At 45.8% G+C, this 23,506-nt stretch overlaps 1 protein-coding gene across 1 annotated transcript in view; it reads left to right on the top strand.

The window, feature by feature from the left end:
* jade2 (jade family PHD finger 2) overlaps positions 1–23,506 on the top strand; it is a 120,622-nt gene that overhangs the window by 62,524 nt on the left and 34,592 nt on the right. Inside the window, exons 5-10 of the mRNA XM_056594812.1 lie at positions 3,687–3,949; positions 7,333–7,544; positions 9,259–9,426; positions 12,917–13,033; positions 15,268–15,765; positions 16,117–16,281. Of these exons, the coding sequence (XP_056450787.1) occupies positions 3,687–3,949; positions 7,333–7,544; positions 9,259–9,426; positions 12,917–13,033; positions 15,268–15,765; positions 16,117–16,281 (1,423 nt within the window). The remainder of the gene's footprint in view (positions 1–3,686; positions 3,950–7,332; positions 7,545–9,258; positions 9,427–12,916; positions 13,034–15,267; positions 15,766–16,116; positions 16,282–23,506) is intronic.

Here is a 23,506-nt window from a genome sequence, read left to right as displayed (position 1 = left end):
AAAACCCCACACACTGGTGGGAAAGCTGGAGGGATTACATGGAAAAGCGGGAATTCTTGATCTCTTACTGACAAGAGGTATGTCAAGAATGAGGCAAAAAAAAAGATCCCCCTCACACACACACACACACACACACACACACAAGGGGCCAATTGTGAGACCATGGTGTGGCGCATAGAGTATCAAATTCTAATCCATAAGTGTGAAAGGAATGGTGTGTGCGTGTTTCTGTGCACACAAACCCACACACATGTACTTCTGTCCAAGGCGAGGGGATTTGTCTAGCCGCTTGCTTTTGGGAAATCCATTGTTGGTATGCAGGGAAACTTTTGCATTCATTTCAGTGTGTGTGTGTGTGTGTGTGTGTGTGTGTGTGTGTGTGTGTCTGTGTGTGTGTGTGTGTGTGTGTGTGTGTGTGTGTGTGTGTGTGTGTGTGTGTGTGTGTGTGTGTGTGTGTGTGTGTGTGTGTGTGTGTGTGTGTGCGCGCGCGCGCGCGTCACACATCATTTTGAAAGTTGGTTAGGTATCAGAAATAAACACTAACTCGATAATGCAATGTCACTGAAGATGGGTGCATGTTGTTTTGAGATATCAGTAGGGTAGAGCATATATCGTAAAGCTTGCAAGCCTATTAATGAGATGGATACTATCGCTCGTTTTAAGGGCCTCCTGCTCCTCTGCCGTCCGTGGAGCATCCGTAATGTTTTACATAGTGCCTCAGAGTTAAATGGCTGTTTACACAAGAGGTTTCCGCTGGGCAGGCCGGCGCGGCCAGACCGAGCAGCTAAACGTCTCGGTGCCCAGCCGAGAAGGGAAAAAAGGAAAGAAAAGGTCTTGGTGTCAGCGAGCGCCGGCCCGTCCAGCCCCCGGCTGTACAGTGTGCAGCGTTAGGAGGGTAGGAGGAAACAGAGATTTATGGGGCCGGGGGGGCGGGGAGTCTGAATTATTAGGTCAGAACAGTAGTGTCAAAATAATGATCCGTCTGTGTTGGTCTGTCTGCGGGCTTTCCTGTCTGCGTCTCAGGCTTCATATCTCTCCACTTGTTTGTTTTTATTTGTGGCACGCATAACCTCATTCAGTATGTTAATATTAGATTGTCACGCATTGTAATCCATTTGAACACTCAAAGAACACAGAGATTGTTGAATATGCTTGTTTGGTTTGCTTTGGTTGTGAACCTAATGATTTATTTATTTACTAGATACTTGACCTAGTTACAACTGGAGCTGCAGCACTGTCCCACTGATTTGTCAAGCAAGTACACACACAAACACACACTCACACTCACTCACATAAACACACACACACACACACACACACACACACACACACACACACACACACACACACACACACACACACACACACACACACACACACACACACACACACACACACACACACACACAGTTGATGACACAAAGATGTGTTGAATATGTTGTGAAGAACAAGTTTTATTTTTCCTTATTTATCTCACGTCTCCTAATTGCCTCATCTTTATATCCTTTACATCCTTTCCTCTTATTTTGAGCCATACATTTGGGGTTGCTATCTGGAATAGTTTCCGCATGGCTCACCAGAGTAACATCCTAGTAATAAACCCTTGTAAAAAAACATCTTATCCCACAGAGGGGATGTTGTTTGTTTGTTGTTGTTATTTTGCGGTTAATTTTATGAGGCCGGAGCCTTGCTGAGCTCTCCTGATAAATATCAGGAGAGGGGGGCGGGGGGGCTGAGCACATGTGGATTCAGAACCTTCCCTCCAGAGCACATGTACACTCCTACCTGAAGCCTGGAGTTAGAAGGTACCTGATAGTTTACATCGTCTGTGAGGCCATGCATTTGTGTTTAATCTCATTTTACCATATCGTCATTCGTATCAATATTTAAATCATTCAGAATTCATTTTGACGTCGACACCGAGTGTAACAAAATACCAACACTTGATTATTTGAGAGGCAATACAATAGCAAACGCGCTCGCTGGTAATCTTCTCAAAGTTTTTCAAAGTCTTCTCAAAGTGTTTTTGGAATTATTTTTATTTGAACAAGTCCCTTGTCTGGTTTATGTTTTTAAATTAAGCAAGTTTTCAATGTTTGTTTCAAAGGTCTGTTTAAAGAGGCTCTCATTCACATGATCCAGCACATCACCTTCCCCTTTTCATAAAAGGGTCAGGTGTGTGTGTGTGTGTGTGTGTGTGTGTGTGTGTGTGTGTGTGTGTGTGTGTGTGTGTGTGTGTGTGTGTGTGTGTGTTGGAGAGAACACACAATGTTACATGTGAGAGTGAGAATCTGTGTGTCTGTGTGTGAGAACGCACATTGTTCTGCGTGTGTGTGTGTGTGTCTCTTTGTGGAATTGAATTGCTTTCAGAAGGTCAAGCAAAGTTCCTGACCCCATTTCCGGATGTTGTTTGCAGTAATGCCCGAGGGTTCAGGGACCAAACTATCTGTCACCCTCCTCAAGCCCAAGACTCAATGTGCTTCAGTGGGGTTGTCAACGGTGTAACTTTAAATCATGTCTTCCCAGCAGCGGGGTCATGACCCTGAACGGACGTCCCTCCGATAATATGAACCTGGGATCTGCATGAACTCTGCCCTGCTGCAGACCCTGGTTGTCTTGATGTAGTGGTTGTATGCTCGGTAGACAACCACATCAGCAATGTTAAATGTGATATTATAGTTGCATCACAGAACAATCAGACGGACTGCCTGAAGCGCTGGTACTGGATGAACCGGAGACTTGTACTCATCTGAAGCAGGTTGCTTGTTGAGGAGGCCACAGTTTTCACATGTCTCTGCTGAGATGAAGCCCAATAGGTCATTTTCAAAGAACACGTTTTTGTTTCTATTTTAGTGCAAGTAAACCCTCTGCATTCAAACACTGAGATTCAAAAACAAGTGTTTTGGGCTGTACTTCTAGGAAGGAGGTGAGAGGTGTTGTCTCCATGGTTACGACCCAGGGCAAAATTATTGTGTCATGGTTATTTTAAGCTCGTACCGTCATTGAGATGTTGTAGTTGAAATGCACCGCACATTGTTGGTTACACTATAAGTATCCAAGAAACTTAAAGCATTCATATTTTGCACTTATCGTGTCTAATAATTTAATTTGGGGGTACTGCTAGATTAGGTTTGCATGCTTTAATGTTAAAAATGCAACTTATTATTCGCACACTGTTCATTGTTGCAGACCCGCTTTAAGCCTCTGTCAAAGAAGACCGGTTTTAGCTCCTGTCTCACACACGCAAATACATTGCGCGTGTCTGTTTTGAAGGCCTCTGTTTGATTACGAGTCCGAGTTCGATACCAAATCATAAATTCACTACACCAGAACATCAACAACATTGATAGAGCTGACTATGGGCCTTTGAGGCGTAGAACAGAAAAAGAGTCATTTAGTTTGAAAAGTAAGGATACAGCTGCCTAAAAATAATTAGGATAGTGAGGTTTCCTTATGCCACCGGACCATAATAATAAGTGTAGAAATTCAAAATAAACTATTTTGTTAAAATAACTCCCATGTTTGTTTTAAACAGAACAAATCCTCAACTAATAAAGTCTTCTAAACCCCTGCTGGCCGTTCATGTGCCTCTTCCATCGTTTAGCTTCACGTCGGATTTGACTATGGAGGTTAATTGTGATAAAGATGTCATCAATGATTCTTCTCTCTCTCTCTTTCTCCCCCAGTCTCCTCCCAGAGATGGGCGTGGCTTCTCTCTGCGGGCCGTCAGGGCGGACACACCCTCGGTTTGCCTGTGAGGAGGACGAGGAGGAGGAGGATGAGGAGGGGGACGAAGAGGAAGATGACGAGGAGGGCGAGGGCAGTGTCATGAAGGTGATGAGAACCCCCCTCCCGCCACCCCCTCCAGCCCAGCTGTACAGCCGGTATGACCTGGATGAGCTGGACGTGGCCTGGCTGGGTCTGGTGAACCAGGAGTTCAGACAGATGGGTACGTTTACCACACAGCAACCTGCGTCTTCAGGCGCTGAAGAACCATAGTGATAGATCTTGGCACTTGGATTGATGTTTTGTTGCCTTTTTTCGACTACGTGTTAAGAGGAAGTTCTCGGAACTAAACGCAGTCACTACCTTTTTTTAAATGTGTTTTTTTCCTGTGGTTAATCTTTTTTTAGATCATAGATTTTATACAATCTGTACAATTTAGTGTTTTGAGAAATCGATGCTGAAGTCTATGGGTTTGGCGCATAGCTTGAGTAGCTTCTAGGGGTGTACGGCATACGATTAACATATTAATAGATCCTTCCTTACTAGATGATAAGCACTGGTGGGTTTTTGTTGAAAAAACCAAGTCGGTTATAATGGAGACCTTTTTTAAGAATGTATCCACACCTCAGAGAGGTTTGTCGGTCTCTGATATCTCCTCTCACTCCTAAAGCCACTTTAATTACTTCAGATATTAAGCACAAGAAGAGACTTGATCTTAGCAATTACCATTACCAGTGAAGTCCAGCACACACACACACACTCTCTCTATGGATCTCCTTAATTGTGTGGCTGTTGTCTTCATATAGCCTGGCTGTGTTGGGACAGGGTGCTCTGGGCAGTGCAGTACGACTCCACCCCCCCCCCCCCCCCCAATTGTGTGTGTGTGTGTGTGTGTGTGTGTGTGTGTGTGTGTGTGTGTGTGTGTGTGTGTGTGTGTGTGTGTGTGTGTGTGTGTGTGTGTGTGTGTGTGTGTGTGTGTGTGTGTGTGTGTGTGAGATAAAATGGCGTAAAGTAAACAAAATGTTGACCTCCTAACACCTTTTACCCCTGTTTCATTCTTCAGGGCTGAGATAATTCACCCACAAAACATGATGAAGAACATGCTCTCCCTCTATATCTCTCTCTTTTTGTCTGTCTGCCTCTTTATCATCGTTGTTGCCCTTGAATTAAACACACATGTACAGACACACGTAAAATACATACTGTTGGCGCATCCACAGCCCAGTTTGTTTCTGTTCTTAGAACTATGAAGAAACTAAACACTGAACATAGGTAAACAAAGAGATGTTTCTGTGTGTGTGACTCATTTTTTGAGATTATCCTTCACCTGCCTGTCCAATCAGAGACATCTTATTTTGCCTTTCCATAGGCGTGCAGTTTGAAAGGTGTGTGTGTGTGTGTGTGTGTGTGTGTGTGTGTGTGTGTGTGTGTGTGTGTGTGTGTGTGTGTGTGTGTGTGTGTGTGTGTGTGTGTGTGTGTGTGTGTGTGTGTGTGTGTGTGTGTGTGTGTGTTCTTTGCCCTTTGTCGTTTTGTTCCCCTCAGACAAACAAAGTCAGATGAGCAAATACAAAGAGCCCTAGTCCTGGCCAGCACGCTTACTCACAGACTGTACACACACGCACGCGCGCACACTTTCCATGTGTGCGTGCGTGTGCGCCCACACACTGGTGTACATGCAGATGCGCAGACACACCCGAGTTTGTAGAGGAGCTCTGTTTGAACAGGACACTCCCTCCTGCCTTGTTCTCTTCATTGTGTTTAGCGGTACATGATGTAAATGTCACAGCCAGTTAATGTCCAACTTGACTTCCTCAAATCTGTACTGTTTCCACAGTCTCCCAGCCACCAGCAGGCTGGAACTAACTCCCTATTCTTTAACATTGACACAAAATCTCACTAGATTATTTAATTAAGGTTTAAAAAAGGTTTTGGTGTGCAACTTGTGTGTTGTACTTTTTTATACTTAGAATTATAGCTGAACTCAACGTTCACGTGTAGACCCAACACCACCTTGACCCTGACATATTGAGGGTTAGGCCAGCGATACAGCTAGAGTGGAGGCCAAGAGGACCCAAACTCAAACCTTAAAACCCATTAAAGGTTGTATCAGCGATTCTAGGCCGAAACTTAAATGATCACTTTCATCTTCTCTTTCCTTACGATCCGTTAGCTGCCCGCCCAATAAGCAGCCCGTCAAAAAAACGTGTCTCTGTAGGCAGCCTATGCTCCGAGATCATACTCAAAAACTCAAACCAAATCACAAACCACTCAAACCAAAATAAATAGTATTCCAAAGAATCACCGACAAGGGGGGTGGGTGTTGTGGGGTTTGGCGCTGCGTTCATGATGGTTTTTACTGGATGCACGGAACATGGAAGGGAGGGGCGAGCGGGCTCTGTTTGTTTGGGATCTCGCTTCAAATACCAACAGAAGTGACGTCACCCAACGTCGCTGATACAGCCTTTAAACATCCCTCCTGGCTCTCAAAAATGCAACACATCTCTCAGGTTACAGCCATCGTGCCTGTTGGTCAGAGGGTTTCCTCCCTCGCTGGTCTCCAGCTCAGTGCTCTCAACACAAGCTTTTGTTCTGCGCGTGCGCTTTGCATTATGAAAGCAAGTGTCACATAATGACAATAGTTTCTACTTACATTTTCTGCATACTTTTCACCTACGTTTTTCTACCATGATTAACCATTGGTGTCAACCTGGCACTTTGCTCTTGAAGGCAAATTGTGTGTAAAAGTGCAGCGGACTCAGCGCATTCAGACGTACAGAAAGATAGTAAAAGGCTGCTCATCTCCAGCAAGTTATTGGAGCAGTACTTGTTTATGTAAAACTCTGCGGTACATTTCCTCTGCCATTAAACTGTTTCCCGCTGTTAGCAATGTGCCTTCATCTGCAGTCATGTGTTTTAAAATAAACACTGGAAGCATTACAGATGACTTATCTGTAATCAACCGAGTCTAATCCCATGTGCTACCTTACACCTGGAGCAAGGGAGCTCTGCTCTTCCAGAGACCCGTTTGAAGCATACTCTTAGTGCCTTCACTGTTGGCCGCTCTTTGTTTTATGTGGAAGACATCTGATGTTCAACCCATCTCCTCCAGTATTCTACTGCCTCTGGCAATTGCTTTGAGTTCAGTCTTAATAGGTAGTGCTATTTCGGACCCATATCGAGATGGTGGAAGAGATGCGTTGCATGCTATTTTACAATTACTCCCTTATCTATAATAGCCAGATGAGAATCCTTAGAGTGTCCTTTCTTGTTTTTGCTTGGAAGTAAACACCACCATAACAAACGGTTGCATCACATTACATCAGAAGCTCTGTGTGTGTGTGTGTGTGTGTGTGTGTGTGTGTGTGTGTGTGTGTGTGTGTGCGTGCGGCTAGGTGTCATTGGCCTGCACCCCACATGATTAACAAACAGTGAAATGACCGCAAGCAGTAGGGACACTGCAGGACGTGATACGAAATGATCCACGCAGTAACACCAGCCACTGCATCCACTGCTGTGTGTACTGTATCTGCTGGACTGCCGTCGCCCCTGTTTGAACCTCGCTCAGCACCTTGTGAGCTCCCTGTGCTTCCCTCCGTTTGGCTGCAGCGCTGCCGGAGCTGGACGAGCTGACCATGGAGAGCGTGCTGGTGGAGCTGGAGAGCGTCTGCCAGGAGAAGATGCAGCAGGCCATCGAGACGGAGGAGGGCCTGGGCATCGAGTACGACGAGGACGTGGTGTGCGACGTGTGCCACTCCCCCGAGGGCGAGGACGGCAACGAGATGGTGTTCTGCGACAAGTGCAACATCTGCGTCCACCAGGTCAGCGGTGGCCCGCCTGTGTGTGTGTGTGTGTGTGTGTGTGTGTGTGCGGATGCGTTTGTGCGTTGTCTACATGCAGGATGTGTGGTTTCAGGGTTTACCGTGTCGGTATATTCCGCACTCACTGGATGTCAGCATATGTCCTCCTCTTGCCACGTAGAGAATACAGAAATGTTGATCTTTCCTCGACAAATCAACAAATAGAAAGCAGAATGAATGTGGCAGAACAAAACAAAACCGAAATCAAAAGAAGGATGCAAAACCGGATGATACAATCCATAAAACCATCTCTAAAAAGGTGGAGGGTTTTAAGAAGTCATTAGGAGATATGGTGAGGATTTAGCCAGCGTCATCTGGCTCAGTGCAGAGCCCCTCAGGGCCCAATGTCGTCCTCCTGATTACCTTGTGTTCCCAATCAGAGCAGAAGCCTGCAAATCTGCCCGGCGCAGACCCATTTCTTTTCATAATGAGCCAGGGTTTTCACAGCATCAGAATGGTAGGTGTGGCCTTCAGCTGCTGCTGGGCGGACACGGTTAAGGAGGAATCCCCCAACTTTTCAGAACTCATTATAATAGTAGTGAATAACAATAGTATAGGAGTGGTGAATAATTGTTCATTTATTATAACTAATATGAATTATTCTACTCCTTACTACTCCTCTTTTGACGGAGTAATAAGGCAGGTTGTTCTATGAACCACTTATGTTATAACAATAATGTGATGGGATAGGATAGCTGCTACTACCTCCCACTAACACTACCACTACTACTAAAACCCTTCTATTATTCCTTCTCCAGCTCACTCCCGTGGCACGCTGCCTCTGCTCAGGGGCACATGTGATACAAGGAATTGAACCAGGAAGTGTTTAATTACCCCTCGCTCTCCCAAAATCCATTTACTATCCACCGAGTGATCAATCAATCCGGCTGACAAGTGTCTTAGTTTGATCCGGTGTGGCGCTCCCATTAACGGAGAAGGAGACGGCGCTGGAGGGGCGTGGCTGTGGAGTCCGCAGTGTCCCAGCACTGAGTGTGACCCTCCCGCAGGACCTCAGTCCTGTGGGAGGGTCACACTCAGTGCTGGGACACTGCAGACTCCACTGGGTGGTGTCTGCTGTCTGGCTGGCTCCAGGGGTCTGGCGGTTTCAGCTGCCCTTTGATGCACTTTGACCAGTTTGAGTTCCCCGAGGTTGAAGTACCGCCGTACATTCAAAGCGGTGTGTCTTCATTGGAACTTGCGAGGGTCGTGTTTCCGTTGAGCGCTCGAACACCAGCGCCGAGAGGGGATCTGAAAGACACTAACTTCCCCCACACAACACTTATGTGATAATGCCGTTTAGCTATTCGAGGACTTATTCCAATAAAACCAATTAGAAATGAAATGTCTTTGTCGTGACAGCCCCATTTAAAATGTTACATGTTTATCCAGCGCCACTATAACATTGTTTGGGGAGAACCTTTTTATATATACATGTATATCCAAAAATGTATATACCGTAAGCACTGACCGAAACTGAGAACAGTGACGTGAACCAAACCTTGAGCTTTGTGAACCGTTCCACCCCTAGTATTGCTACTCTGATCTTGGCGTTCCTCTCTTTTTATAAAATAGTTAGAAAACCAATAGAATATAGTTGATGACCAACTAGTACAAACTAGATGAGTCCATCGTGCTGCATTGTTGGTAACCTCTGCCCCCCCCCCCCCCCCCCCAGGCCTGCTATGGGATCCTGAAGGTGCCCCAGGGGAACTGGCTGTGCCGGACCTGCGCTCTGGGTGTCCAGCCCAAGTGCCTCCTCTGCCCCAAGAGAGGGGGAGCGCTGAAGCCCACCCGCAGCGGGACCAAGTGGGTCCACGTCAGCTGTGCCTTATGGATCCCCGAGGTAAGATATACTAGTCCCTAACAGTCTAAAGACCAAATCGCACACCTTTCACCTATATGTGGGGCAAGCAATCATATTGCTGGAGGCCGCGATCTGTAAGTTCATAATTGTCGGTCAGCGAACACATTCTCTGCCAGCATTAGCAAACTTTTCCCGGAGCGACGACCATCGGAAACTACTGGTCCGGACGCTCATATTCTCGGTAATAGTGTTACAATAAATACAGTGTAGGCTGGCTACTCTAGAATGCCCTTGTTGAAGTCCCCCTCTGAATGCTTCATCCAATGTCCTGTACCGAAACCTTCAGCTTTTTGTTGTCGGCCCAGGCTCGGTTACGTCCTCCCCAATCAGTTATTCTATAGCGTAGCAGGACTGCTGGATCACAGACACACACACACTGACTGTGTGTGTATTCCAATCTGGGTTGGAATGCTTGTTTTGCATTAATGGCTTGATCATTGAACGTCCAATCAAAGCCACGAGATACTTTGGCCCATCCTTGGGATGCGGCAATTGGGAGAATGCAGATTGTATTACAGTATTTACATTTGAAAGTATTTTAGTTCAGTCGTAAATATGTATGAAAGTAATCGCAGTTAAACTAAAGATAAACTAATTACTATTCACAAGATTGTACTAACCGCTCTCAAGTGTGTTAAATGTGTGAAAGCTAATTCCATTTGCACACATTATCAACATGAAAGGGAGCTTATTGAAATCGGCGCAAAGCTAGTAAAACATGTACTGCATCTGCCAATGCACCTTAACTTGACTTAAAGGTAGCGTAGTTAAATTATGGAAACCAGCCAGGGTAATTTTGATTTTCGATAGTATTCAGCCGAAAAGTCCCATCCATCCCTTCAGGATGTACTAACTTCAGGTTGATCCTAAGCCACTCCTGCAAACCCTTGACTAGCTCGCTAGCTTTAACAATAGGCCTGCCTAGCCTTTCTGAAGGCTCCAGTCATGCTCATTGAGTGCCCGGGCAGAGTGCACGCGGGTAGGTGAGTAGACAGACAGGTAAGCCCTCCAATAATTTCCATTGGGACAATTGGACAGGCTACAGGTCTGCGACAGCCACCGACACCAGATTATTTTCATAATTTTCTCAGAACATTTTATGCACTGATTGTTTAGGTGTAAAGACAATTTCAACAAATACGACAAAAATTTCTAAAGCACCGTTTTTTTATGCTGCCGTGCAAAAAGAATCCAAAATAATTTAAACAAAGAAAAAAACAAAATTGTGTGTGTGTGTGTGTGTGTGTGTGTGTGTGTGTGTGTGTGTGTGTGTGTGTGTGTGTGTGTGTGTGTGTGTGTGTGTGTGTGTGTGTGTGTGTGTGTGTGTGTGTGTGTGTGTGTGTGTGTGTGTTCCCCACAGCAGAATACAGATTAATGAAGTAGCTGTTCGTGTCCCCTAACCTTTTTTTTTTCTCCAACTCTAATTACCTTCTGTCACCCTTGATTGGGCTAATTGTTTTCTGTTGCTACACACACTTTTGTTTTCTCTTCCAGCCAACAAAATTATGAAACAATTTGCATGTGTGCAGGCTCCTGGGTATTTTTGTGTTGGTTGGTGTTCAATCCAAAAGTTGTTGTTGCCATAATGTATGTCTCCTTATGTGTGACTTTTCTATTTACATTAACATTTTGCATTGTGGTACTAGCTTGTGTTTTATTTGCACTGTATTTGTATTTGGTGTCTGGTGTGCTTGTGTGTTCGAATGTGTCACCTTTTCTACTGTGCACGGAAGCAGCTGTCGTTTCTCTGCACGCACGCAGGCTTTTGAGGAGATGTAAATTGCCCGATGGCAGACAATGTAAATACACAAGGACACACTTAAACAGGAGGGCTCACAGTCGTGACGCAGCAGACATTAACGCACACACACATGCCACCTGCGTTCACACAGTAATCCTGCACACAATTGTACAAAGATGTGTTTGTCTATTACAAGGTTGGCTGGTAAAGTGAGAACAAGGACTCACAGTTCAGCCCCCCTCCCCCCCAGAGACTCTCAAGCTTTGAGAGCTTTCGGTGACATAATGACAAAGTGTGTGTGTGAGTGTGACATTGAAAGCAACATCCGAACAAGGCCTGTGATTATGAAAAACGTTTTTTCACTTGGACACACACACGCACACACACACACACACGCATACGCACACCTCAATTCAAGACATTTAAATTGTTTTTTGTTGCATCCCCCATCTTGGTACCGAAAATGCGTCACAGGCATGTGGGCATGAAGAAAACACACAGTCACACAGGGATGAGAGCAAACGAGACTGAGGAATACATTTGGCATCGTCCTATTGTACACATAATATCATGGCCCACCGACAGACAAAACACACTCTGCACGTTTGCCTGCTTTGGTGTGTCGAAATACTACATTATTTACCCATTTTGGTAGAAATGTTAATTTGTCAATAATTATATCATTAACATTCAATCCACCATGGTTCTCTTGCCATTGGAACGTTCTGGTCCCCAGTCCCCAAATAGCAGAGCCGTGTGTGTGAATTGGCGGGAAACGGACCCGGGGGTCGTTCCTGTGCATGAACAAAAGAGAGACTGCAGACACGAACGAAAGGAGAGTGGACAGGAGAGAAGGAGGCAAGGGACGGGGTGAGAGAGATGAAGAGGGAGGGAAAGGGTAACTGTCAAACAGCAGGGTTGTCATGCTAGCAAATCCAAAATACAGAGGTGAGGGAGAAGGATGGAAAGAGATGGGCATCGTAATGAGGGCCTCAAGAAAAGAACATCTTTCCAGGAGGGGGAAGATCAATTAACGGCAGGATATGTAGACGGAGGGCCGGACAGACGGACGGAGGTTGAGGAAGGAGCAGCGTTGGAAAGGCAGCTCTGTATGCTGGGGTTCAGAGAGGCAGGGCAGGCATTCAGCAGCCCATGTAGACCGGGCCAAAGCACCAGTTCTTAACCCTCTTTCTCTGAAGTGGTATCACTCTATGGTCTGACCAGACCCAGGGGTCCTCTTTAAAGCACACCTCATTTAGAGCCGACCATCGTGTTCTCTGTGCCTTATTCCTAGTCACGGGTCAGGATACTGGAGCCTGTCTTGGCTGACTATAGCTGGCTTTAGCCAGTTTTAGCTGACTATAGCCGACTATAATTTACTTTAGCTGACTATCTGACGATAGATGAACAAAGTTGGCTGACGATATTTTACTAGAGCTGAGTCAAGCTGGCCAAAGCGGACTATAGCTGACTATGGCTGGCCGTGGCGGAATATACCATTCTCCCAGTCTCCACTCTGGTCCAGTGTATCCGAAATTGATCGAGAATTGCATTAGCACTGCCGGTGTTTGCGGTTTGATTCCCCCCAGCCCTGCTAAGGAACTAACGTACTCATGGTGTTGGTGTGATGTTTATGAACAAAGCTTCTACCAAACAGCCTATCTATTACGTAGTAAGTGTAACATAGTGTGGCCTATAGTGTTTGACGTGTGTTGTTCCTTCCTCAAGGTGAGTATAGGCTGCCCTGAGAGGATGGAGCCCATCACCAAGGTGTCCCTCATCCCCTCCAGCCGGTGGGCCTTGTCCTGCAGCTTGTGTCGAGAACACACAGGCACATGCATACAGGTGAGCACACACACGCGCGCACACGCATGCACACATGGTCATTGCTGGAATGAGATGACCACTGGCACACACAAGCCCAGAAGCCAACACACACTTGTGCACATGCATGTTTATCTATAGAAAAGAGGCTCTTGGTCAGAGGGCCACTTTTTAGTTTCACACAAACACAAACACACAAATGTCCTTTCTCGTTCAAGCGCAAAGTAGTGGACGCACGCAAGTTTGCTTGTGTGTGTGTTGAGGTAACAGCGTGTTTGTGAGTGGTGGGGTACCGGCGTGTTTGCGTGAGTTGGGGTGGGTGTGTTAGTGTGTCTGTGTATGTCTGTATGTGCCTCTGGCTGTGGGCTTCCTCTCGGCCACAGTATTGATGCTCCAGATTAGCAGGAGTGTGAATAAATCCTACGGTCAGAGCCTCAGCAGGCAGGGAGTCAGTCCACTGACTCTGTAGCCTTAGGCAGGCTGAGCTCCACCGGCTCCCACTCACTCTGCTCACATCCAGCCGTACAGGGAACATAACCTCGACCAAGGGTTAAATGGAGACTTACGGTCTTAGATGAAGAGCTGAATAAAATCATTTTTTCTGTGTATTTTTCATTTATTTAAGGGCATAATGTTTAATACATTTTTATGTCACTAATCTGTGAGAGAAGATAATTGATTTCATACCTTATGACAAACGGATGTTAAAGGTCTTGTAGGTAAGGGTTAAGGGCTATACCTGTTTAATAAATTGACCCCGTTCAGCTCTAAGTAAGTGAAAGGCTCTGTGTCTGTTATATGGGCTGGCCTCTAGATCAGTTCTAGATGGTTGCTGACTCATTTATGACCCATCAGAGCCTTTCTTCCCTGATTAGGTTAGGGAACTCATTTTGTATGTCTATCACAAGCATGTAAATGACAAATCCAGGAACATTTGTTGAATAAGGGCAGAATGTAATTGATATCATCTAATCATTGATTAACATTTTCATTTACCAATAGATAGCACAGCTATAACAACCTAAAACTGTGCTGTAAGTGCAGCATTACAAAAAGAACAACTGCATCCAGTCTTGATTGTAAACCTACTTCAAACCAAATAATTACAGTTGTACACAGTAAAGAAACACTTTGTAGACGCCATTGAGTGTTGGATCGATGAGACGAATCTACAACATTATTTCGGTGTGCCCTGGTGACAGGAGAGTTGAAGCGGAAGCAAATCAATACGTGACACAGAGACACTTTGTGTTTACTGTCGACCAGACATGGGGACATCATAACACCTCAACGTTTCCTCAGAAAGGTGTTACTCAGCAGCAGGGTGTGTTAGTGTGAGAGTGTTGACCTTAATTCCTTGAACCATACCCGAAGCAAGAGCATTATGTGTGTTAAGAAATGGTCACTTAACGGTGCTGGCTTAGAGTGAACTTAATTAATGCACACAGACACAGACAGACACACACAGCAGTCAATTAAGCTATCGATGTGTGGACTTCAGCTTTGACCCCAACTTTGACCCGTTTTCGATCACTGTCAAACAAACTCACTCACACTTAAACGTTCAGAGCATATCATGCCACCCTTGGGAGATCAGCAGCGGTACGTTGACTGCATCAGTTGTCTGTGTGCTTTTACCTTACACTGCTATAAACCTTGACAGCGCAAGAAGAGATTCTTCTCAGACTAGATAAGAAACTAGAAAACAACAGATGTACCCAGATTGTCTCTGGAGCTGGAGGCTTATTGTGTGTGTGTGTGTGTGTGTGTGTGTGTGTGTGTGTGTGTGTGTGTGTGTGTGTGTGTGTGTGTGTGTGTGTGTGTGTGTGTGTGTGTGTGTGTGTGTGTGTGTGTGTGTGTGGGTCTGTGAGAGAGGTAGAGGGACAGACTGATAAAGAGAGGGCGAAATTAACGATGGCTCCAAGCCAGTATTTAAAATGGATTGTTTTTTTGCTGCGTTTTAATCTCATTGTTTTTTTAACAAGGCAGGAGACAGGCAACAGTGATGAGACCTCTCCCTTCTGTCCTTGAAGCTCATGCTTGGAGATCATCCTTTTTTAGTTTCTTTCTAGCCCCATTTAAGGAGTGTTTGAACAGATAAAACGGCAGGTTTGAGACCAAATCAAAGCACTCTATTGGGCTTTTTGCTGCAGTTGGTGCTGGGTACTAGAGCTAGCCAAACCTCACCCTCACCTCTAGTTGAAGTTGCCAGTGACCGTCCAATGAGTGCTGAGTCCCCTCCCTCTGCCCGCCAGTGCTCCATGGCCTCCTGTATCGTGGCCTTCCATGTGACTTGCGCGTTCGACCACGGCCTGGAGATGAGGACCATCCTGGCGGAGAACGACGAGGTCCGCTTCAAGTCCTTCTGCCTGGAGCACAGCGCCAACTCCTCGGCCACGCCCCCCACCACGCCGCTCGCCGCCGCGCACGCCAACGGCAGCCAGCAGCATCACACAGCCACTGCGCCCGCCGCCAACGGAGCGCACACGCCCACCACGCCGGACCGGTTCAGACCGGAGACCGCCCACCACCCGGGCGCAGGTCACGGAGGAGGCGGCGGCGTGGCCAACGGGCGCCACGGCGACCCGGAGCTGAGGCCCGGGCTGTCGGCCAGCGAGCGGGCGGAGCGGGAGCAGCTGGAGAGGGAGAAGGTGAGCCAGAGGAAGCAGAAGCTGCAGGAGCTGGAGGATGAGTTCTACCGCCTGGTGGACCCCAGAGAGGTGGCCCAAAGACTGGACCTGCCCCACAGCCAGGTAGGACCCCTGCTTAACATCTACTGTATAACATGAACTCAGGGACATGACATAGACTGAAAATGATCTAAAGTAGATTTCATGGAATAGATGATCTAATATTATGAATCTTAAGACTGAATGTTTTGGTTAGCATACCTACAATTTGGTCGAGCTAAGATGGGACTGATAATCGACCCATTACTGGCCTGGTTTTCATAACATATCACAACGAATGCTACAGGCTATCTGATTATATACTGCTCTAATATAAAACTAAACATCCTTTGGAACCTCTGAAAGGAAGTGAAACTACCGGATGTTACATATCGATAAGAAACCATACTTGTCTATGTGTGTGTGCGTGCGCAGGTGGACTTCCTGTATCAGTTCTGGAAGTTGCGAAGGAAGGCCAACTGCAACCGTCCCCTGGTGACCCTGAAGAGGGACGAGGTGGACAACCTGGCCCAGCAGGAGCAGGACGTCCTGTACCGCCGCCTCAACCTCTTCACCCACCTCCGTCAGGACCTGGAGAGGGTGAGTCTGCGTACCCCAGGGAGGGGGGGTGTGTGTGTGTTTGGCCCAGGAGGGGTCACAACTGGGTGTGTTCACATGATACATACAGATCACAGGCCAAACTGTGGCATGGTCCCGCAGTATGGAAATCCAACCTAAATAATTATTTCTGCCTTATTTAACAATCATTTCCACTCAATGTGTTTCCCCGCTGGCCGTGCGAGGACCGGAGAAATGGAGCAGATCGGTGAGGGAGCGAGAGTGCTAACTAGCAGTTAATGGGGGATTAATTATCAGTGGATAGAGCGGAGCTGTTCCTTAGGGTTTGCACTTTGCATACATTTTTAGTTTAGTCATTTTAGCAAACGCACACACAGACACACAAACGGACACATGCATATGTAATATTGACACAGTAGTGGTCCTGTGTGCCTAGCCAGGTAATTAGCTCCTAGCTGTTGGGGTTCGGCTGTAGTTGGCAGGGGGGAGTGAATGGTATATCTCTAATATATGATATGACGGCCTCCCTTTGTTCTGATTTGGGTGCCTTGCTCCCTTCACACATCCGGGACAATTCACAGTTTAACTAATATCATTATGACCAGGGGTAGGTGTAATTCTCGTCATTTAAATTACTCTCCGGGTGCTCTGTTTGTTGGTTTTACTCAGTATTCCTACCTTTGTACCCTAATTGTCTGTGCTCGCGTCTTGCAGGTTAAATATATTGTACTTGTTCTTGGCCCAGGGTCCTAAGTACCTTTCTCAAATCTTTCCCTCTCCTCTTCATTGAAAGTGGACTCCCAGTTGGGGGGGGTGTGGTATTGTTGATGTGTGATCATCGTTATCAATGTTCACCCCATGGAGGGGTGGGCAGGAAACACGTTAATAACACTGACCTGACTCCAGGTAGGCCTCAGTGACCTTTGGTGGATCAAAGGGGAAACCCTGATTGGTCAAAAGGCTTGTAAACGCTGTGGCTCCCAGAACGTGATTGACCTGGTTTGAGGATGGGGGGGGAAAGGTGTGTGTGTGTGTGTGTGTGTGTGTGTGTGTGTGTGTGTGTGTGTGTGTGTGTGTGTGTGTGTGTGTGTGTGTGTGTGTGTGTGTGTGTGTGTGTGTGTGTGTGTGTGTGTGTGTGTGTGTGTTAGCATAGTTATTGTCCCCGTCTCGGGGGTCTATCTGTATTGATTGCTCCAGTCCCAGCTAAACCTATAGGGAGTGACACTGTGTATTCTACGATTGGTCTATCCCCCATAGCTCACATTGGTGTACGGGTGCGTGTCGATGGCTGTTTATGAGGATGCTGTGAACGAGAGCGTGTGTGTACAGGGATGTGTGTGTGTGTTGAAGGATTAGGTCTCTTCAAGTTTCCAGTTGGCTTTTTCAAACCTTCTGCCAAATGGAAACGCCACTTCAATTCAAACTAATTCAGGGAGCCTAGCCCGGTCAAACAAAGCCACACCATTCACTGCTGCTGTAGCCTCTTCCAACCCCCACTTTCAACACCAATTATTTCAATTGGATATTATCATATTATTATGAGCTGTCTTGTATATTTTGTTAGTTTTTCATTACTTTAAAGCTTATTATAGTATTTTTTAAATTGTGAGGAAGCTGATTTCAATGGGGCTAAGTGGTGGATCAGACCAAAATGAACTGGCTGACAGTGACCTGGGTTGCTAGGGGCAACTGAGAAACCATTGCTCCCAGTCCCTGGTGCCAGTAGTTACATTGGCATGACCTCTATTCCTCTATTAGCGTTCGGTGTTATACTTGGACTTTGATTTACTATTGTACACTATGAAGCAGATTGACCATTGACTAATGTGCAAAAATCTGTTTTGACCGTATATTTTGAATCCCCACAGTTGTGTTCATGACAATTTAAGTCTACTGACATCTATCAAAAAGATTTGCAGCATATATTCTTGCATTATGCAGTTATGTAACGCTGAGTCTGTATCAGATGACGGTGCCCCTTCTGGGGCACTGTGGCCCCCCTGAAAGCATAAAGAGGATATTGATTGCAGATCGTGAGCCTGACTGCTGATTGATCATGGATCAGTCGTTTATTGGCTCAGGAAGTGTGGATGGCTGTCGATAGCGCAAGCTTCCCTCAAGCGCCTGTCTTTCAAACTCTTAGCTATCTATCTCTCCCTGTGTGTGTGTGTGTCTGTGTCTGTTTACATTTCACTATTAACGTGTGCGTTGACAACACTACGCCAGATACACATTGGCAGATCCATATGTAGATAGAGTTGGCTGAATTATCTAGCAACTATTTAAAGGCTTAACCGTAAACCTGGGAAGTGATTTTCACAATTCATGCTTTCACGTTGATTTCTCAATGGGAGAAATGCATGGGATATTTCATAGTGTTTATCCAAGGCTTTCAAAGGCAAATGGTTCCTTTTTCCTTGTTTTTCTGTGATGAAAATGTTCTTTAAGATGTCCTGCTAGCATGGTCCCACCGCTATATACAGTTAGGTCTGGCGATGTCACTGACATGGACTTTATACCTGGGAAAAAAATCGCATGTCTAATGGCTGTTTGTACTCACGGTTGTATTCAACGACACAGTCAACATAATATTCAGCTTGTGCTTTCGTATGAACAGACAAATAAATTCAATGCAGTTATTGAATGGCGGGGGAGTGTTGGACATCAACATGTATTCTGTCAGACAGCAACCATGTGGTGTCACTGGGCGCCTCAGACACCCATATCCAACCTCTCCCTTACAATGTTTCTATGGTCAAACAAATATGTAGCATTGTGTTCGACCTTGTTACACACAGAACAGAACCACTTTGACCCTCTATTAAAGTTTGATAGTGAGGAAGCCTACGTCTCCAGTGTAGTTGCCTTTTCATCTAAATGTTTAACCAAAGCAACAACAGCACGTGGTGACTCCACTGAAATAGTACAAGCATCAATTACAGATTGAGTTTCAATAGTAGTCTTGTATTCCATGGTTGACCTATATTCACATTTAAGGGGATATGCCGAGATATCTGTGTAAATGTTTGTAAATGTACACTTTAATTCCAACTTCATCATGTTGAGTTTGCTTGGTAAGCTTTTTCTCTTCATTAGCTGCTCCGTTGGCTTCAGAGTAGGAGCAGCCTAGCTCCGGTTCATGTTTCATAACTTTCCTACGATTTCCACTGTGTTCCTTATTTAAAACAGTAACAACGCAACGTGTAGTTGTCATAAAACACATTATATTATCAGCTGCTTCTGACTTGGTAGTCTACGCAGAGGTTCAACTTTCAGGTTACTTGCACACTTTTTGAATAAGCGACTAATCTGAAAACATTGGAAATCCCTGTATAGTTATTAGAAATGTATTCGCCTCATGTGAACAGGAGCTAGGCTACTATAACCCTCCAAGTCAATTGAAGCGGCTAACATAACTCAAATGCTAACCCAGCAGCTCCTCTTCTGGACGCACAATGAGGAACTTGGAATCGAACAACCTGTCTGAATCTTTAGACACGTGTGTGTGTGTGTGTGTGTGTGTGTGTGTGTGTGTGTGTGTGTGTGTGTGTGTGTGTGTGTGTGTGTGTGTGTGTGTGTGTGTGTGTGTGTGTGTGTGTGTGTGTGTGTGTGTGTGTCTGTGGGTTTGTGTGCCACACATGTTTTACAATAATCGCTGTTTTTCTGGAGAATTGCCTTTACACTCTGTAGTGTGTTGTCTGTGTTTGTATGCACTGACATGTCACGTAGCTAAGCTTACCGAGTCTAAATGGTTTGCTGTTGCTGTGGTGTGACTATGGATGTGTATGTGTGTGTGTTTGGATTGGAGATTCTGGGGGCTGCTCCCCCCCCTACCAGCCCCCCCCCCCAACCATAACCACAGTCTTTGAAGCTCTGCCAAAGGAAGCAATTTCACTCCACTGTCACCCCTGCTTCACTGGGCTCTGAGTTCACTACCCTCCTGCCCACCCCCCCCCCCCCCCCCCCCCACCCATCTCCTCCACCCATCACCTCCACCTCGCCACTTTCACCACCAATCAGGAGGTAGCGCAATGCAGACATGTGTGGCTCACCGATTGGGTGTTTTTTTTCCGTCCTTGCTTCCACAGTGTGTGTGTTTGCGATAATCATACTTGTGCATCTGTGCATCAGCAAAGGTGTTTGAGGTGTGTGTGGGCTATTGGGTTTGAATTACGGGTGGGTGATTCTTTCGATTTAATTGATTAATAAGCATTTTTGCCTTCCTGCGGTATGTGAAATGGCTGAACCGCGAAACCTTGTTGTTGTTGTTGTTTTAAGTTCTAGACTCTGCAGATTATTTTTTTCTTTTCTTGGCCTTAAAGAGCAGATGAACCCGCTGTTTCAGCTGGGATTAGAACACTATTAAAAAAATCATGTGATGCATATATGTACCGATCACTGGCTTCATACTATGAAGCATAACCAAAAAGAAGGAAAAAAAAGATTGTTGATGTGCTCCACACATCAACAATCACCATAGCATTATACTTGAAGTCTCCGGGAAGACTCACTCTCTCTCGGACGTGAACATCAAAATCAACGGCTTTCCATAACGGCATGTTGTGACGTCGAACAGGCACTTCGGCGTCATGAAAAAACGTTCCTTGCTTTTAAAGCAAGAATGCAACCTTCACAGCGTGATTTGGTGAAATTTTGCTCTTGTTGGCATTTATAAATTAAGGTCTTATTTCAGTTACAGTGATAGACAGTGATAGAAAGTTGGGATAATGCCATGTTCACAATCATATAAGACATACTGCCACGTTTATGGGGAACACACCCAATTGTATTCCAGCATCTGCGACAGAGACATGCAGATGAATGTCGGGTGTCGCACAAAGAGATGCAGTGGCCAGCTCAAGTCATCAAGCGCCTGCAGAGAAACAGGCAACCCTGGCAGCAGCATTGTCTTTCCTCTTGACGAGACAGGGCTCCGGTACCAGGTGACCATAAATGCAGAGACACATTACATCATAAAATATATGGTCCCCATTTATACAGTAGAATAAAGAAAGAGGTTCATTAAGACGCTGAAAACGATGGACCATATATTTGGGTCTGGTTAGTTTGTTTAGAGATAAACTGAAAATCAATGTTAATTAATGAAAACACCCAAGGGTTTGTTTTCTTCCCTAGTTTGAATGTAAGTCAGACACTGTAGGCACCCGGAGCATCGAACTTTGTTTTCAGGAAACGAGGCCCACAGCTTGTCAAAACATCACACAAGCAAGATAGAGAGCTCCAGGGAACAGCACATGTATAGAGTAGGGATCGACCGATATGGATTTTTTAGGGCCGATACGATACAGATTTTTTTTCATCAGCCCTAGCCGATAACTGATACGCCGATACCGATTTTCTTGATCTGATATTTGTAGCCGCTACTACCCTGGAAATCCAGAGTTCTCGCTAAAGCACATTTTGAATTTGCTCAGAGAGTCACTCTGGGAACGAATATACTCATGTATATTCTGGGCCTCCCCGGGCCCAGAACATTAATCAATGACATTGATGTGTCAATATAGGCGGGCCAAAAGCGTTGCTGTTTTACCGACCGGATACGGCAAGAGTCTTATCTATTGGTTAGCTCCACTGGTCTGGATACGTCACCCCTTGTATTCTTCGGATTGGTCGTAGTGTTATCTAATGTGTGTTATCCAGTGAGATTTTCAAATGCATGCTTGGTGCAGCCCCTCAAGTTGGGCCATTTTCATTACTCTTTGCCACACCCTACAGCTTTCTAGATGTGGGTCTGGATTTCCAGGCTAAGCCTCACTCAATTTATGTCATAAAAATGACACAATGATGATAACAAATGTTACAATGTCTTAATTAAAAAAAATTAACATTTATTGAACCATCTGTAAATCATGCCGGAAAAAATAAATAAAACGGCCGGTACCCAATGAGCAATCGGCCGATACCGATACACGTTAAAAACGCAAATATATAGATTATATTGGCCGACCGATATATCGGTCGATCACTAGTATTAAGAGCTTTGAAAATCATCTTAAAGGTGACAGAATAACGCTATAACACCAATTAGGCTAGGGGAAAGAGATCCATGATGACTTGTTGGCTGAGGGCTGAGCAGTAAGACACATCCGTGGGTGTTGCTCGGCTGCTGCAGAGTTTCAGAACATGTGATTGGTATGACATCCACCAAGCAAACATAGGTGTGTCGAAGGATAAGAGGAATGGGAAGTTAGCCCAAGGTACATGTGAGTGGAAGGAGGAGGACTGAAGGAAGATACTGGCGGGCAGGCATGCCTCTGATAAACACTGCTGCTGGTCTGCATTAACAGCCTCCACTCAGAGCCCTTTGAGCCTAAGAGGTAATATTGAAGATGGAATCGCTCGGTAGCTCGTTCAGCGCCTCAAGGTAAAGCATCAGGCCTCCCTGGAGGACGGTGTGTAATGTATATTCATCATCACTCATTACTATGGGAGATATGCCTCTTACACAAGGTAATGCATGTACTTCAGGTCAGAACACATGTACTTATTCAACAGGCATTATCTCTCTCTCTCTCTCTCTCTCTCTCTCTCTCTCTCTCGCTCGCTTCTCTCTGGCTCTCCCCACACGGAGCTGCAGCCCGTGGCCTGGCGTGAAGCCACGGTTGGTGTTATGCAACAAGGAGGGTCAAAGAAGGGCCAGAGAGAGAGAGAGAGAGAGAACATTAGAGCGAGGAGGGCCAGGAGACTGGTCCTAATGCTTTATCATGCCTTATTTGATCAAAACCAAGACTTCGACATTATTTGAATATAAAAAAAGATGAATTCATGACGGTTTGTTTGGGTATGGGTTTCAGGTTCTCGACATTCACATGCAAATTGTTTAGCGGGCCAGAATTCAACCTGTAAAAAAAGCCAATGAAAGAATCTCAATGCTGCCTGTTCCCATGAGCAACGTTCTGCTGGCCACCTGGCCGGCCTCACAGCCAAGGTGTTTCCTCTCGGGCATAACCCTCCAGCTTTGGCCTGTGGGCCAAACGCTCTCCATCAGAGGTCAGGGGTCGCCAGTGAGGCCAGGTAACCCTTCAGGTTGGGATTACTTCATGGGTCTCCTGTTTGAACCACCTGGCAAAGGGCTCTGCTTCAGGTCTGGTCGTCTGGCCTTGACTCTGAAACTGGTCGTCTCCCAGTGTACCGTCATTGACCGGTCGCTGGTGGTGTGAGCGCAGTGTGAGGTCTGCGCTCCAGTAGCCCCCATCATAGTCCACTGGAAGTGCCTTGCATGTTA

Source organism: Gadus chalcogrammus, chromosome 7 (assembly GCF_026213295.1).
Source record: "Gadus chalcogrammus isolate NIFS_2021 chromosome 7, NIFS_Gcha_1.0, whole genome shotgun sequence".
NCBI lineage: Eukaryota > Metazoa > Chordata > Actinopteri > Gadiformes > Gadidae > Gadus > Gadus chalcogrammus.
This window is presented reverse-complemented; position numbering and strand designations above follow the sequence as displayed.